Here is an 11,930-nt window from a genome sequence, read left to right on the forward strand (position 1 = left end):
TAATAATAACAACAAAAAGAGTCTACCAATATTTAACGGTTTTTATGACTCCGATTTTTGTCAGACCCTGTAAGAGGAGGTATAAACAGGAACTGGACGTTTGTCATTCAATCTTGAATTTTTTAAATTAGCTTTAGGTTAAGATTTGTTTTGGAGGATCATTATGGAAACACATTTGGTAAACACGTATCGTATGAGCTACACAAGCTGCATATCACCAAGAGAACACCAGGATGTTGTGTTTTGATCAAAAGATTCAAAGTCTCTTTCTAATGTTTAAGACAAGTCATTAGAAAACATGAATTTGTTGGGTCGAATGCTTAGTGTGGTATCCGGATAGGACTGAAAACTCCTATTATTCGAATGGATTGAAACACACCACATTTTCCTTTGGTCGAAAATATACCTACATATACACAGTGTTTATTTTGAAATTTGGGGTCGAATGCTTAGTGTGGTATCCGGATAGGACTGAAAAGTCCTATTATTCGAATGGATTGAAACACACCACATTTTCCTTTGGTCGAAAATTACCTACATTTCACAAGGGTCAAGTCTCGAATTAAGAGGTCGAATGCTTAGTGTGGTATCCGGATAGGACTGAAAAGTCTGAAAGTGAAAAGTGAAAAGACTGAAAACTCCTATTATTCGAATGGATTGAAACACACCACATTTTCCTTTGGTCGAAAATTACCTACATTTCACAAGGGTCAAGTCTCGAATTAAGATAAACATGAGTAGATATCATACTCGTTACTGATATCTTGCAGCTTGGAACCGCCCTAATTGATGGGTTAAGTTTACTGATCTCTTATAGTATTTGTGGATATCTGCTATGCCCGACTTCTTAGGTGATTCCAAACTTTATTGTACTAGGGTTGGGACATCGAGACGAAAACATCGATGTTCGATACATCGATGTTTTTAAACTTCGATATATCGAGTATCCGATGTATTGTATTTGTGGATATCTGCTATGCCCGACTTCTTAATAGGTGATTCCAAACTTTATTGTACCTGCCTCCTTTTGAAATTTAAGCTCTTCTGCATACTGCACTAGTCCAGGTAGGTACAAATCTTGTACAACGAAATAGGACATGTTTTCAAAGTTGAAAGGTGTTAACATGAACCTCAAATAAATAGGTAATAATAACAACAAAAAGAGTCTACCAATATTTAACGGTTTTTATGACTCCGTTTTTTGTCAGACCCTGTAAGAGGAGGTATAAACAGGAACTGGACGTTTGTCATTCAATCTTGAATTTTTTAAATTAGCTTTAGGTTAACTGTTAACATGAACCTCAAATAAATAATAATAACAACAAAAAGAGTCTACCAATATTTAACGGTTTTTATGACTCCGATTTTTGTCAGACCCTGTAAGAGGAGGTATAAACAGGAACTGGACGTTTGTCATTCAATCTTGAATTTTTTAAATTAGCTTTAGGTTAACACTACCAACCAAGCTAACTAGGCTGGCAAGCTATAAGTTTAGTTAAAAACATAAATATCATAGTCAGTTGCTCAACACCTCAACAGTCTGTTACTGGCGATGGCGATAGCAAAAGAACATAAAACGTGCTGTGTTTATTCAGTTAGCTACATAATTATAAAACAAGTAAAAGTAAACATATCTATTCGTAGGTCGTTTATTTGGACACCTACTTCGAAAATATCGAATTTCATAAACATCGAATTTCGTATAGGAAACACGGATTTGTAACATTAGATTTAGCTAGAGACATTAGATTTAAGTTGTAGCATTTCGAATTCTTTGCACATTTTGTTTTGCTTATTGGCATGTGTGTGTTACTGTGTTTGATGTGAGTATCAAGGTCTTCAAATTGTGTACTTACTACTAGGCATAAGCAGCGTTAGTACTTCATTTTGACATTTTGATACTGGCATGTGTGTGTTTGATGTGAGTATCAAGGTCTTCAAATTGTGTACTTACTACTAGGCATAAGCAGCGTTAGTACTTCATTTTGACATTTTGATAGGTACTAGGCATAAGCAGCGTTAGTAGGTACTTCATTTTGATATAATGTTGATCTTATGTTCTAATAAGTAGTGGCGAAGGATAAGGATCAGAAAAATATTGGAAACCATTGAGGGAAAACTCCGAGCTCCGTGGCCGAGTGGGTATCACATCAGGCTTGGACGCCGGAGCTAGGCATAAGCAGCGTTAGTACTTCATTTTGATATAATGTGGATCTTATGTTCTAATAAGTAGTGGCGAAGGGTAAGGATCAGAAAAATATTGGAAACCATTGAGGGAAAACTCCGAGCTCCGTGGCCGAGTGGGTATCACATCAGGCTTGGACGCCGGAGGTCCCGGGTTAGATTCCCAGCGGGACATAATTTTTTTTTGACCCTGTGCTTGGATTTCGGGTTGCACTCAGCCTCGTGAGGACAATTGAGTAGGTAGCTACTTTAATCGAGTAACGACCTGGACGCCGGAGGTCCCGGGTTAGATTCCCAGCGGGACAGATTTTTTTTTTTTTGACCCTGTGCTTGGATTTCGGGTTGCACTCAGCCTCGTGAGGACAATTGAGTAGGTAGCTACTTTAATCGAGTAACGACCAGTGGCTGTATTACCATCTTATTTTTAGCTGACAGCCAGAATAAAGTACTACCTACTTGTCCTTGGAAAAAAATGGAACCTGTAGGTCTTTCCCCGAATCGGACACTGAAATAAAACAATTTGAAAACCAAACGTTATTGCCTACACAGGACTGACTAAATAGATGTTTCTGATTTTCAAATCGCCTATTTTTTCGTATGTGATATTATGTGCTCGTTATAATGGGACTGCGGACTGCATTAGGTGCAGTGTCACAAATATTAATACAGATTATCTGGAAACGTGGAAACGTGAAGGAATGTTGAAAATCAGGGCCAAACTCAGGAGGAGGGGCGGTCAAATTTGCTCAGGGCAGGTGGATTTCCACCAACGCGATTTTTGCCGCGCGACAGAGTCGCGCGATAAAAATCGCATAGTGGAAACGTGTCGCGCGACACGTTAAATGATGGGCTTTGGTACAAATTCGCAGCAAAAGTTGTGGTGCTAACTTCACGCACCTAGATTTGACACATTTTGCTTACAAATTACTGCATTTAGAATGACGAAGTTACCTTTTAATTTCTTGTTAGGCATTTCGGGGTATCTTTTAAACGTTCTTAGAGGATACATCACAGTTCTGTTGTGTTCGATTGTATTAGAACTAACAATTTTTCACGATTTCTGACTTTCCTATTTTAAAAGAAAATTTCTATCTCTGGAGGAGTGGTAGGAAACGTGAACAATGTCTGAGGAACAGATAAATGAGGTAATTCCAAGTCCAGCTATTACTGTAGCAATTAGTCACTATCTGTCAGGTATATTACCCGTATTATCAATTAGAAGAACGCAAATTTTCTAGTTAGGTTATGTAAATAATAGGTAGGTATTAGGTAATGATTAAACAAATAAGTCGATCTTATCTTATGCAGGCTCATTAATGGTGAGAAGATTTCAATAAAAAGATACCTACCTCTAGTGTGCACTTAGCCAATAAAATTACAATCTACCAAACAACATTCTTAGAAGTCAATATTGACTTGGGAAAAATACCTTTGTATATCTGTTATTCTGTACAATAAATAAATAATTGAATTTAAAAAAAAAAAAACATAGGTACAGCTCTACAATCTGCCATACAACATACTAGGTACACTCTACAATCTGCCATACAACGTCGTTTGTTTTGTTTCATCCTCGTCATAATTATTATACGGGTGTTATACAACCTCTCTTCGACCCATGTAGATTGTAGATATTAGATAACCGCTTGGTTAGTGCCAAGATTTTCAAATTTCCATTAAATGCAGGTACCTATGTACCTACCCAAAGCATCAATGTGGACTGAGATTTAGTAGCCTTTTTTCCCTTTGTATTTCAGGTATTTATTTTTATTGTTTTCAAAAATAACAAATTAATTAAAGCGCCTAACCGAAAAAATAATAACAACTGTAAAACCGGACATGAGAAAATCTAAAAATAGTTAAATCTTAATTACCTATTCCTTTATGAAATCCCGGTGTTTTTCTTCTGTTTCCGAAAGTGCTTCAGCCTTTCCACCGGCTTCCCAAAATAGCTCCGCGGTGTTGAGTTGCAGCGTCCGGTTTCACCGCTGGATCCGAGGATCAAAACACCGGAACGGAAATTCAAATTCGGGGGCCCGAGGCGCGTGCCCTGATGTTTCCGTCTCCTGTTTTTGTCATTTCCTCTCTCTCCGCTTTCCCCCGACAATTCTCGTCTATTTTGTCACATTACTTCAATCGTATCTTTCTTCACATCTGTTTGAGAATTTATATAAATACATACTAGTACATCGGAAACATAAATACAATACGAGTATTTGTGAATTCGCACCATTAACAATATTTCAGTAAGGCCGAGTGCACCCCAAACTCCCAGCAGAGAGCCAAAAAACTTCGACCCCGCCGGGAATCGAACCCGGTTCCTCCGGTGTGCAAGCCTCGTGTGATTCCTACTTGGGCCACCACCAATAACAATGCCATCTCCATTACAGGACCGTCTAACAGCGTACCTACCCCAATCGTTCCCATCACAAACAACCGGCGTTTCTCAATGTTGAATGATTGGTCCGCTTTCCCCCAACAATTCTCGTCTATTTTGTCACATTACTTCAATCGTATCTTTCTTCACATCTGTTTGAGAATTTATGGAAACGAAATACACATTCTACGTTCAGGGTTCAACAAAATATCCGTCAGAATACACCGTGTTTATTTTGAAATTTGGGGTCGAATGTCGAATGCTTAGTGTGTGGTATCCGGATAGGACTGAAAACTCCTATTATTCGAATGGATTGAAACACACCACATTTTCCTTTGGTCGAAAATATACCTACATTTCACAAGGGTCAAGTCTCGTATTAAGATAAACATGAGTAGATATCATACTCGTTACTGATATCTTGCAGCTTGGAACCGCCCCAATTGATGGGTTAAGTTTACTGATCTCTTATAGTATTTGTGGATATCTGCTATTCCAAACTTTATTGTACCTGCCTCCTTTTGAAATTTAAGCTCTGCATACTGCACTAGTCCAGGTAGGTACAAATCTTGTACAACGAAATAGGACATGTTTTCAAAGTTGTAAGCTGTTAACATGAACCTCAAATAAATAATAATAATAACAAAAAGAGTCTACCAATAATTAACGGTTTTTATGACTCCGATTTTTGTCAGACCCTGTAAGAGTAGGTATAAACAGGAACTGGACGTTTGTCATTCAATCTTGATTTTTTAAATTAGCTTTAGGTTAAGATTTGTTTTGGAGGATCATTATGGAAACACATTTGGTGAACACGTCTCGTATGAGCTACACAAGCTGCATATCACCAGGAGAACACCAGGATGTTGTGTTTTGATCAAAAGATTCAAAGTCTCTTTCTAATGTTTAAGACAAGTCATTAGAAAACATGAATTTGTTAATAAATAATAAGTATCATTTTTTATTCGTTTCCAAATTATATGAAATGAACAAATTTTTGTGTAGCTGTTCTAGATTATGATTGTGACACGCTTCCTCTCCAGAAAAATACAACTTGGTTTTATGTACTTGGCAGTGATTTGTTACGCGTTTATTGGCACCCCGCTTGATGGGGAAAGAGACATTGCTCTAAAAAATCATCAAAAAAAAAAAAAAATCAAAATTTGCACTTGGTTTACCTAATTGCGAAAAACTCCGATTTTGTTCCAGCGAATCCTTCAAAATAAAGGCCCAATGTACAGATTCGTAGAAGCTTAAACCATCCTTTAGGGGTAACATAAATACGACTAATGGTCGGGATCACAATCAGTTTAACTCTTGGATTCAGCAATCTGATTGGTTGGTTTCTCAAATTTAGCCAATGAGATTGCGTATAATCCAAGAGCTAGTCTTAAACTAGTTTAACCTGATTGTTGTCCCGGTCATAGTTGCATCAAAACTTCGGAAGCCCTGCCTTCCAACAAATTGCTTTGAATTTGAGTGTGACTTATTTTTAAATAATATCTTGCCGTTTACCGTTGCGCTGTGCTCGTATGTTGCAGAAAATGCAATATGCACGAGAGGTCAATGTTCATATTAATAAATTATGCAAAATACCAAATGCACTCTCCTCGTGGGTGGTCAGTGGCCAGTTTATGTATGCAATTACTTGTACTTTAGAGCTCCTTGGTGTTCGTCTTCTAGCAGCACGTAGTAACCCTTATCTGGTAGTTATGTACGTTCCCTTATACAGATAACACCTACCTGTGGTTTATGTATGCAATTACTTGTACTTTAGGGCTCCTTGGTGTTCGTCTTATAGCAGCACGTAGTAACCCTTATCTGGTAGTTATGTACGTTCCCTTATACAGATAACACCTACCTGTGTTGGTTTATTGTTTTCAATAGATAGTTCATAGATACTTGCTTCGTGTTGAACTTGGTTCTATATCCGATTGACCACACATCTTCAGGAAAACACGAGAGGTCAATGTTCATAAATTAATAAATTATGCAAATTACCAAATGCACTCTCCTCGTGGGTGGTCAGTGGCCATCAGTTTATGTATGCAATTACTTGTACTTTAGGGCTCCTTGGTGTTCGTTTCCTAGCAGCACGTAGTAACCCTTATCTCGTAGTTATATGTAGGTACGTTTCCTTTTACAGATAACACCTACCTGTGTTAGTTTATTGTTTTCAATAGATAGTTCATAGATACTTGCTTCGTGTTGAACTTGGTTCTATATCCGATTGACCACACATCTTCAGGAAAAGTTACCTACTTGTCCTTGGAAAAAAAATGGAACCTGTAGGTATTTCCCCGCATCGGACACTGAAATAAAACAGTTTGAAAACCAAACGTTATTGCCTCCACAGGACTGACTAAATAGATGTTTCTGATTTTCAAATCGCCTATTTTTTCGTATGTGATATTATGTGCTCGTTGCGGACTGCGGACTGCATTAGGTGCAGTGTCACAAATATTAATACAGATTATCGTCACTGGAAACGTGAAGGAATGTTGACAATCAGGGCCAGATTCACTTTAACCGGAAAACGGATGTTTCTATCATTTGAAAATTTAGTATTTTAAAATTCGAATACCGTGAAAGTAATACCTATAGGTTGGAATAAAGTTTGAATTGTCACCGTTTTGATTTATTGAAATTTGAATAAATTATACCAAACGTAACGGTCAAAACGGATTGTGTTTGGGAGCCAAAAAGTTCTCACCAGACCCAAGAAAAGCAGTTATCTACAGGCTACTTCCTATGACTTTGGCAAAAAAGCTTGAATGTGTTCTGTATAGGAATTGATGAATAATAAGACTGTATTTTATTTCTGATTCACGCTAAATTTTATCGAAAAATCATCGTTTTTTGGCATTATCACTAGATGACTATTACTTCAGCTTTGATAACATTCTTATGCGATAAACATTGTCTATTATGAATCTTACGAAAAAATCTAACATACGAGTATAATACCTATACCTATGTAGGTAGGTCGGTGCATGGTTCCGTTTACCTTTTGCATGCTCTTGCTCCTAGAACCAACCGAACCTCTGGCCAGGCCAATGAAATTCTCACTTAGCAACGATAGTCACCCGTTCAATTTCTCAAAGTTTCTGCAGTATCAATGGAGTAGGTACTCTGGAGAGGTTATTGCATGCAGATTTTATATCCGGTCCTCGTAACTTATGGAGCCAGAAGTATAAAGTCGTTACTAAATCATAATCTTACTAGATAAATAATAATAATAATAATAATGGTCAATGTCATAAAATCCATCAGCAGGTCCAACAGATAGGAGATTAATAAATATGAATTATGATAAACATGATCATTTCACACATTATCATACAGGGTGAACTCGAAATATCCCAGCTCGGTAGAAACATTAGCTCAGTAGAAAACTCAGATCGGCATAGGAACCTTAGCTCGGTATGAACCTCAGCTCAGTAGAGACCTCAGATCGGTAGGAATCTCAGCTCATAGAAAACTCAGGTCGGTAGGAACCTTAGCTCAGTAGAAATCTCAGCTCATAGAAATAGAAACCTTAGCTCGGTAGAAATCTCAGATCGGTATAGGAACCTCAGCTCGGGAGAACCATTCGCTCAGTAGAAAACTTAACTCAATAGAGTTCATCTAGGTAAAAGCCTTAGCTCAGTAGAGATTTCATCTAGGTAGAAGCCTTAGCTCAGTAGAGATCTCAGCTCAGGAGAAACCTTCGCTCCGTAGGAACCTCAGATCAGTAGAGGTCCGCGTAACTACCCTGGATAGTGGAACCACCAGTGAAGGTAATAATAACCAAACAGGAGCCAAGGCATCACCTGTACTATAATATCGAATAGCGTAGTATTGTGACAGGCTAATGGCTCACTACCAATACTCAGTGGCGGACCTTTCGAAAGCCTAGTTAGGTTGGAGGGCAGCGCGCCTGTAAAGGTGTGTCCACACATAGTCGACCGGCCGTCGATCGATGTCGACTGAACCGTCCACACTGCTTTGACAACGTAAATGCACCTCCTCGATCGACGGTCGTTCGACTATGTTTGAAGACACCATAATATACCTAAGAACTAGGTCGCGGGTTCAATTCCCACCCGGGCCGGACATTACCCTATTACAAAGATAGGATTTGTTCTCGAAACAGATGGGTTATTCCTATCCTGTCCTCCTTCTTTCTACGATTTCGGGACGAAGACATCAGTAGTCACAATTCCCTTTAAAGAACATTTTTTTTTTTTTTTAGATTCAGAGAGACCCTCACTCCGAAGTTCGCTACTGCCGGATGATTATGTATTCAGATGGACGCACTGTCAACATATTAAAATCTCGAACGCACCTCGCATACCCGATGGTCTGTAGGCTTCCTGTGGATCGACCTGAAGAATATCAAACAGGTAGGATACCTCTGTGCCCCTCTGCTAGTTCCTCCATGACCCAACCCATACGTCGTGATGTGAAACCGAAAATATTGGCGAACTCTGATTGCCTTCGCATGGCAGGATTCTTGCTCCTAGAACCATGGCAGTATTCTTGCTTCTAGAACCATGTCCGTATTCTTGCTTTTAGAACCATGGCAGTATTCTTGCTTCTAGAACCATGACAGTATTATTGCTTCTAGAACCATGGCAGTATTCTTGCTTTTAGAACCATGGCAGTATTCTAGCTTCTAGAACCATGGCAGTATTCTTGCTTTTAGCGCTTTTAGAACCATGGCAGTATTCTTGCTTTTAGAACCATGGCAGTATTCTTGCTTTTAGAACCATGACAGCATTCTTGCTTCTAGAACCATGACAGCATTCTTGCTTCTAGAACCATGGCAGTATTCTTGCTTCTAGAACCATGAGAGCATTCTTGCTTCTAGAACCATGGCAGTATTCTTGCTTCTAGAACCATGGCAGTATTCTTGCTTCTAGAACAATGACAGTATTCTTACCTCTAGAACAATGAGAGTATTCTTGCTTCTAGAACCATGGCAGTATTCTTGCTTTTAGAACCATGGCAGTATTCTAGCTTCTAGAACCATGGCAGTATTCTTGCTTCTAGAACTATGGCAGTATTCTCGATTTTATCCAAAGCTTCTAGAACCTGCTTCGGTGGCGTCGGTATCTTGTAAACTGGAATGCTGATTTTCTCTAATCACGATCGAATAAACTACGGGCTAAAAAATTCCCGAAGGGACGGGCCCAGCTTGTTCTGTATTTCCCTAATAGATCAGCCACTAAATTCCAGAAACATGCCGTACGGCCACACATTTGGTTCAAAATTCGTTGTAGATTATCGCTAAGTTCTTACACTTTTCACAAACTTGCAAGTTCTAATTCTCCATAATTCAAAGTAAGTATCCTAGGGAAAGGGGAAGTATGAGTAAAGAGCTATATCTACCTACCTAGGTAGTTTTGTTGTAGAAATGACCCTCTTCTTCTGGTAAGGTAAGTATGTAGCTATGTTAACTATCTATGGGACTGAACACCCGCGCACTCATTTGCCATTGCACATTGCAGAATCAGAACATAATTTGAAGGCAAACATACAAGCACGTTGTACCCTATCACCTACCTACTTACCTAGTTGTAAGAGACATAATTATGTCAAGTAAATGTGAAGGAAAATTATACACATTTAGGTATGTTTTCAGTATTTATAAAAGTACACCTAAAAGCAAAAGATATTCGTTCTGAAGGAAAAGTTAACCAGAATAAATTTCAGTATGTTCAATGTCTACCCACACAGTCATTCAATTCACCTTTTCAGACACCTCACCAAACACTCAGAACACATGCATCTATAGTACAATAAAATTATAACGGAAAAAGATCCGAAGATGTCCAATCTTAGAAATACTAACAGAACACCAATGGCTTCTACATCAAACCCTCCAATATCTCCGGAAGCTCAATCAAATGAGGAAATATCAAGAACTGCCACTCTAACTCTTGAACGCACCCAGAAAATGGTCAGAAAAGAGTTCAGCTTCATCAGCAAGACTACACGTCACATAGAGACTGTGGTCAATGGAATGGATGATGACAAAAACAAACTAGTCAACAGGAAAGAACACAAGAAAAGTTCTTCTGCAAGTATTGTTAGCGATTTAGATGCTGAGGAACACTCTCAACAAGATGATGCTGATTTTGTAAACTCAATATGTAATGACATTCTTCAACTTCTTGAAGGCGAGATTGATGAGATTGGGAGTGAACATGATGAAAATGGTAAGTAGAATATCTTCTGCAAGTATTGTTAGCGATTTAGATGCTGAGGAACACTCTCAACAAGATGATGCTGATTTTTTTAACTCAATATGTAATGACATTCTTCAACTTCTTGAAGGCGAGATTGATGAGATTGGGAGTGAACATGATGAAAATGGTAAGTAGAATACCTACCTACCCTGTTGTTGTTTCGGTTAGACCTTCAAAAACAACAAAATGATCGTCTAAATTGGCTAAAGAGTTCACCTCATTTTCTGAGACTTTGATCACATTTGAAGGATCACAATGGAGTGGTAAAATACCTGTTGAAGGCATTTAATGGCTCTATTAGAGTGGTTCTCCTGCTTTTACTCAAGAGTCTATTATAAACACACCAGCGGCGACAGCACGTTGAAGGCACCAGTTCCCCACAGATCACTGGGGAATAGCGTGCTGCTGGGGGATCCACTCAAGTTGGGTGAGGTTAAATTCAGGAGGCGGGTAGCTTGTCGCCAAAGGCTGGGTAAAACCCCCGTCACGAGAAGACCTAAGAGTGACGGTAAACCCCTGTGGCTAAACAGTTCACCTCATTTTCTGAGACTTTGATCACATTTGAAGGTCTAACAATTGAGAGGTAAAAAATACCTGTTGAAGGCATTAAATGACTCTATTAGAGTGGTTCTCCTGCTTTCACTCAAGAGTCTATTATAAACACACCAGCGGCGGCAGCACGTTGAAGGCACCAGTTGCCCACAGATCACTGGGGAATAGCGTGCTGCTGGGGGATCCACTCAGGTTGGGTGAGGTTAAATTCAGGAGGCGGGTAGCTTGTCGCCAAATGGTGGGTAAAACCCCCGTCACGAGAAGACTAAGAGTGACGTTAAACCCCTATACCTATCTACCTACCTACTTAACTATGTAAAATAAACAAGATCTTATGTATTATTACAGCGCCAGTGTGCCGCATTTGCCACGGATCTCATGAGAACTTGAGACATAATTATGTCAAGTAAATGTGAAGGAAAATTATACACATTTATGTTTCAGTAGGAAAAGTTAACCAGAATAAATGTTTCAGTAGGAAAAGTTAACCAGAATAAATTTCAGTAGATATGTTCAATGTCTACACAGTCATTCAATTCACCTTTTCAGACACCTCACCAAACACTCAGAACACATGCATCTAT

General features: G+C 38.8%; 2 protein-coding genes across 2 annotated transcripts in view; one reads left to right on the plus strand and one right to left on the minus strand.

The window, feature by feature from the left end:
• Window positions 1–10,133, minus strand: part of LOC103524925 (fibroblast growth factor receptor 2) — a 48,905-nt gene extending 38,772 nt beyond the window's left edge. The window contains exons 1-4 of the mRNA XM_026820189.1: window positions 10,117–10,133; window positions 9,486–9,513; window positions 9,313–9,383; window positions 8,956–9,062 (exon numbers count right to left, since the gene is read on the minus strand). Coding sequence (XP_026675990.1) covers window positions 8,956–9,062; window positions 9,313–9,383; window positions 9,486–9,513; window positions 10,117–10,133 — 223 coding nt within the window. The remainder of the gene's footprint in view (window positions 1–8,955; window positions 9,063–9,312; window positions 9,384–9,485; window positions 9,514–10,116) is intronic.
• On the plus strand, window positions 9,653–11,756 carry LOC103524926. The gene is made up of 4 exons (XM_026820190.1): window positions 9,653–9,886; window positions 10,304–10,620; window positions 10,778–10,921; window positions 11,695–11,756. Exons 2-4 carry the CDS (start codon window positions 10,374–10,376, stop codon window positions 11,754–11,756), a joined length of 453 nt encoding a protein of 150 aa, XP_026675991.1. The 5' UTR covers window positions 9,653–9,886; window positions 10,304–10,373.
• The last annotated feature ends 174 nt before the right edge of the window (window positions 11,757–11,930 follow it).

This window comes from Diaphorina citri, unplaced genomic scaffold (genome assembly GCF_000475195.1).
Source record: "Diaphorina citri unplaced genomic scaffold, Diaci psyllid genome assembly version 1.1 scaffold127, whole genome shotgun sequence".
Lineage (NCBI taxonomy): Eukaryota > Metazoa > Arthropoda > Insecta > Hemiptera > Psyllidae > Diaphorina > Diaphorina citri.

Bases quoted from the DNA above. Each gene is read 5' to 3' on its own strand.
- LOC103524926 (XM_026820190.1), top strand. From the start codon at position 10,374: ATGTCCAATCTTAGAAATACTAACAGAACACCAATGGCTTCTACATCA. The intron at 10,621-10,777 runs CTTCTGCAAGTA...TAAGTAGAATAT, and splicing joins GAAAGAACACAAGAAAAGTT to CTTCTGCAAGTATTGTTAGC. The intron at 10,922-11,694 runs GTAAGTAGAATA...GTATTATTACAG, and splicing joins GAGTGAACATGATGAAAATG to CGCCAGTGTGCCGCATTTGC.